The 4,961-nt window shown below is 40.3% G+C and overlaps 1 protein-coding gene across 1 annotated transcript; it reads right to left on the bottom strand.

The window, feature by feature from the left end:
• Window positions 1-1,023: 1,023 nt before the first annotated feature.
• Window positions 1,024-4,947, bottom strand: rps10 (ribosomal protein S10). Its single transcript, XM_034532862.1, has 6 exons — window positions 4,850-4,947; window positions 4,247-4,396; window positions 3,635-3,809; window positions 1,872-1,949; window positions 1,469-1,524; window positions 1,024-1,109 (listed from the first exon to the last, which is right to left on the bottom strand). The coding sequence occupies exons 2-6, from the start codon at window positions 4,394-4,396 to the stop codon at window positions 1,068-1,070; spliced, it is 501 nt and encodes a 166-aa protein (XP_034388753.1). The 5' UTR covers window positions 4,850-4,947; the 3' UTR covers window positions 1,024-1,067.
• Window positions 4,948-4,961: the final 14 nt, after the last annotated feature.

Consider the following 4,961-nt stretch of genomic DNA (forward strand, 5'->3'; position numbering starts at 1 on the left):
TGTTCCGTGTACTTTAAGAAGCAGACTTCACAATATTTAGTGCAGTTTCCTATTTCGATGTCGGTGTAAAACAGCTTCACTTTGAACGTTTTTAAGACTCCGAATGTTTTCACTTCTTCCGATTGATAAAACTTCTCTATATTTGGGCAGAGCTATGCCGAAATCATGTCAAATAAATGAAAATGGGGTGCAAACCAAAAATGTGCAGGGTGACCTCAATCTGTCCTCAGACGCACGATCTGCAGCCAAAGAAGCCGCTGGCCTTTTTCAACATGGCACATTAGAAAAAGGACAGGAGTATGTTAGTCAGTCTAAAAAAAAAAATTAATATTAAGGTGACTTATGAGTACATTTAATTATGTTGGATTGCTTTGGTACAAACTTCTAAAATATTTTGACCACAGGAAACTGATAAATCATTTATCCTATACCCAAATATCACATTAAGACCATAAGGAACATCTAAAAAAAAAACTACCACAAGGTACCCGGTGCTCAAGTGTCCTTGAGCAAGGCACTCTGTGGGATTATTAAATGTACATTTCTTTCTTTATTGGTGTCTCTAAATTGCCCGTTGGTGTGACTGGTTGTCTGTCTATACATGTGTCCCGAGAGAACCCGGCCTCGGTCCAGTCAGCTGGGATCGGCTCCTGCGCCCCTAAATAGGATAAACGGTGCGGATGATGGACGGAGGCTATGATTATCCTAGAGGTCACCAGAGGTCATTTTATAGAGTGACTTCATGTCTATGTGGAAACTACCATCACTGGTGAAAACAGTTGGGCTCATTGAGTCCATAGAAAGACTGTCTTGAGAACGCAGAAACATTCACTACCGTTTTTAGAATAGACTAACGTAACGCGATTATTAAAGAGGAGGCATGTCTGTAAAAGGGGAGATTGGTGGAGACCCAGAGAACCCATTTAATGCAGATATCTTGAGGTCAAGAGACTTCCGCAGCCTCTTAAGGACAGCCATGTGGACTGGGATGGACTCACAGGGTTTTAATACAAAACACTGAAGTTGTATTTTGATTTTCTTTATTGTACAGAAAGAAATGTAGAAATCTACTGAGGCGGCTGTCCTCTGCCGCGCCCGAAGCCACCTCTCTGTAACAGGGAAACAAACGTGTGTCAATACATTAGTCACCCAGAGTTCAACAAAACAATTATCTCTCATGGCCAAGATAACCCGATAAGGTCTGTAATCTTAGTATCTGACTGCAAGTGAAGAGGACCTTGAGCATGCTGGCATTTCTTATTGAACCCATTATAAAAACACAAGCTAACAGTGTTTCAGGGAAGAATGAATTACAATCGTGCATAATTGCTGAATAAAACATTCCTCATATAGAATAAATACAAAAAGTCAAGACCAAAACCATGTGCGTTTACAATTTAACTCCCACAAAAAGGTAAAACATAATATATTTGAGGATTCACTATGAAAATATAGCCGCAGTACTTACGAACTGGAATTCTGTGGCAGCTCCAGCACCGGCCTCTGCTTTCTTGTCGGCACCAGCTGATGGAGAAGTTATGAATGAACAAGTCAGTAAACATCTTTTATAGTTCAATCTTCAATACACAAAACATATTAACCCCTCGGAAACCAGCTAAATAAAAAAAGGATCTGCTATACAGACTTATTTACTTTTGAGAAAGCATTCTCTGCTACATTAAATTGAAGATACCAAAGTAAATTAAATAGAACAATTACATTCTTGTGTAACTGCTAATAAGAACCAATTCATGGGAAATGGACTCAGAAGACAACGTCACCATTTCCACCTGCCTCTCTAATTGGTGCTCATTTCAACACCACTTCATAAAAGCAACTCAGTTGACAAATATAGGTAGAAGTATACTTACGGGGTGCAGCAGATCGCCTGTATGTATCTCTGTCAGCCTCTCCACGGTTAAGGCGGGCGGGCCTATCTCCTTCCATTCCTGCAGAAATACACAAGAAAATTCAGATCAGGTCCACTTTGCTGCATAGAACAGGATAGAAGCGGAGGAAGATCCGTATGCTTTAGAGTGAGAGTTCTTCAGATTGTCAACTGGTTTCATTAAATATGCAGGTACTATGACAAAACGGCAGTGACATGAGCAGGTTATTCATGACCACTTTGAAGACACCGTATCAGTCAGACTGACATTATATTCTGCACTTAAAACTCTTAAGTGAGGAACAAATGCTACGTTGGTGGCAGATATTTTACAACCAGATAATAAAAATGTCATTATTGTGCCAATAATGAAATTCTAGCTGATAATTACACTCCAAACACACCCACTAAAAAGGGCAGAAGGCAAGATCAACTTGAGTCAGCGAGGACAATGTTTGTCCTAAGTGCAACAAAGTCTGCCAACAATTTATCAAACCTCCATCAACAGACAGAAACGCAGCATCTTTAACCCCTCTGCTGCATCTAAATCCACAACCCGATATGTTTACACGGACACACTAGTGCTAGCGAATGGTTATGAACGCGCCACAAAGGGAAGCTAGTTGTAGCCGATGGTTAAGCCTGATTAACCATCTGAAAATGTGTTGAGCTTGTCAACTTTTCAGGAGACCAACACTCTTCTTATACAACAATGTTGAAGGCTGTAAATGTTTAATTGTTAGTAGAAAAATGTACTTAGAAATAAAACATATATTTCACAAGTATATTGTTGTATTGTAAAAAAACAAAAGAAAAGCACATTTTGCTTTAGTAAAATATGTGTTTGTAATATTGTCTAATTATTTTTCTCGGCCTGCAATTATCTAAACCACAACATTTTGGGGGGGGATTTATTAAAGTATTAATGGAGGATGTTAGATACTTAAATAATAGTAAAGCTAAAGATGGTAACTTAAAAAAAATAAAAATATATATAGCTGCACCTGCTTAAACTGTCACTATATTCTAACTGTAGTGCATGAGACATAATCTGGTCCTTATAATGAACCGGCAAGATAGTAAAATGAGAAAAATTGTGACTTTGCTTTGAAAAAAAAGTCATTATACAGAGTTATATTTGGTTATATCTGTTTTTTATCAGATCATCTCCTTCATGTACTACGGTCACAACATAGTGACAGTTTGAGCAAATATGACAAATGTTAAATTATATTAAAGTAACTGTAACTTAAAGCATCAGTTCTCAACAATTTATCAAGTTTGAAATCCAAGTTTCAGCTCTGTAAACAACAGACATCATATGTACTGCTGTAACAGATGGATGATGATCTGGTTTGTGATTTCTGACCAAAGTCTCAATCTTTCCTTCTAAATCTGCAGAAAATCTAATTGAGACTTGATTGGGAACTGGATTCGCATTCGCCAATTTTAAAAAATAGCTTTTACAGGTCAACTCGGGCTAAACTGCAGATGGAACAATCAACTCAAGAGTTGCTGAACTCAACACTGCGGCCTTTTGACTACATGAGGTTAATCTCAATGGAATGCTTCCACTCAGCAGGTTTACATTAACAACTAATGACTTTTTGTTAGCAAGATTCATTTAAAAAGCAACATGCGACGTCATCACGACAAGTTTGCTGCAGATGAAGACTGTTTTTTGACAGTATATTCCAACAGACGCAAGCAACATTAAACCAATTTCGTGTACACCAGTAAGCTTACCCTTGGGCCTGGGCCTTGCGGTCTCAGGGCGGGTCTGGCGGCGCAGGGTGGCGGGCACAATCTCAGGGGGGAGGTGGAGGAAGTCTCTCAGGTACTGGATACCTTCGTTGGTGAGGTACCAGTAAAAATGACGCCAAGCAAATTGCTCCTTGACATACCCACAGGACTTCAAGGACTGGAGGAAGAAGAAAAAAACTAATTGTAAACACTACATTTCCATTTGAAAACGCACATCTTTTGCTAAGTTCACACCGAGCTTCCACACTATGTGTTTACATCCTAAATGGATACATTTGGAAACAATGACGTAGACACCCTTTCTCTTGCTCGCCAAAGATGCCATTAGATCTGTGCACGTTCCGCTTTCCTCATCTAATCTTTCTGACCTGCATCTTGCTAGCATCAAAAGTACATTTTTATTGATCCAAAATGAAACAGACCACACATTTCCCCCTAGCCACCATTGAGGGGAAGGCCTTTTTCTGAACATGACCAATTGCTTCCGCGAGTGCAACAAACAGTGTCTGAACTTGAATGCTTAGTTCATCTGTACAGTTCAGCTCAGGCTATATAGCCACAATAAAAATATATATTTTTAAAAAGGTGTCTCACCTGCATCGCTTTCATCACATGAAGGTTGGGCACGTTCTTGTCCGCAAGCTCTGGATGCTTGGGTAGGTGGACATCTTTCTTGGCCACCATGACTCCCTCCTTGAAGAGGAGCTCATAGATCGCAATGCGATTCTTCTTGGGCATCAGCATCTGCGTTAGGTGACATATTGTATCCGTTATTTCTAACACACAAGCACACGCTGCAGACAGCCTGCGACAGCTTCCACTTTGACGCCATGTTAGCGACATGCACCGATACGAATCGATGGAGGCGAAAGCCTACAAATTAACGCTTTATTAAATGAACATACTGGGTTTCTTTACCGTGTTAACACCACTAGTCAAACACTTTAAACAGACGTAAACGTTGACTACGGTGGCCCGCGTTAACCGAGCAAAAATGGCAGCCGTTCGTGAACATCGGTGCCATTGTCACTTCGCCACTTTTAAGCCTAATATCCACGTCTGTAACACGTTTACGGCTGAAATACGTCGAATGAATCTGTTGTGACATTAAAAACAATCGAAGATTGAGCATTATTGTTTCATAGAGCATCAGATGTTGAAGATATATTTAGATTACTACGCCGGGTATTTCTTTACCTTTCCACTTGTTAGGGGACCGGAGCCGGAAGGAACGACTGTCGTTGACCGGGAAGGTTTATCCTCGCGACCCTGGCCTGCTGGCGACGTGTCGCCCTCTGCCGGTGCGGAG

Source organism: Cyclopterus lumpus, chromosome 5 (genome assembly GCF_009769545.1).
Source record: "Cyclopterus lumpus isolate fCycLum1 chromosome 5, fCycLum1.pri, whole genome shotgun sequence".
In the NCBI taxonomy this organism is placed as follows: domain Eukaryota; kingdom Metazoa; phylum Chordata; class Actinopteri; order Perciformes; family Cyclopteridae; genus Cyclopterus; species Cyclopterus lumpus.

Excerpts from the sequence above, each read along its gene's own strand:
- rps10 (XM_034532862.1), bottom strand. The coding sequence starts at position 4,396 with ATGCTGATGCCCAAGAAGAATCGCATTGCGATCTATGAGCTCCTCTTC. Across the intron at positions 1,950-3,634 it reads CGCAAGGCCCAGGCCCAAGG|GAATGGAAGGAGATAGGCCC; the intron begins GTAAGCTTACTG and ends GTATTTCTGCAG. Across the intron at positions 1,110-1,468 it reads CTGCCACAGAATTCCAGTTC|AGAGGTGGCTTCGGGCGCGG; the intron begins GTAAGTACTGCG and ends TCCCTGTTACAG.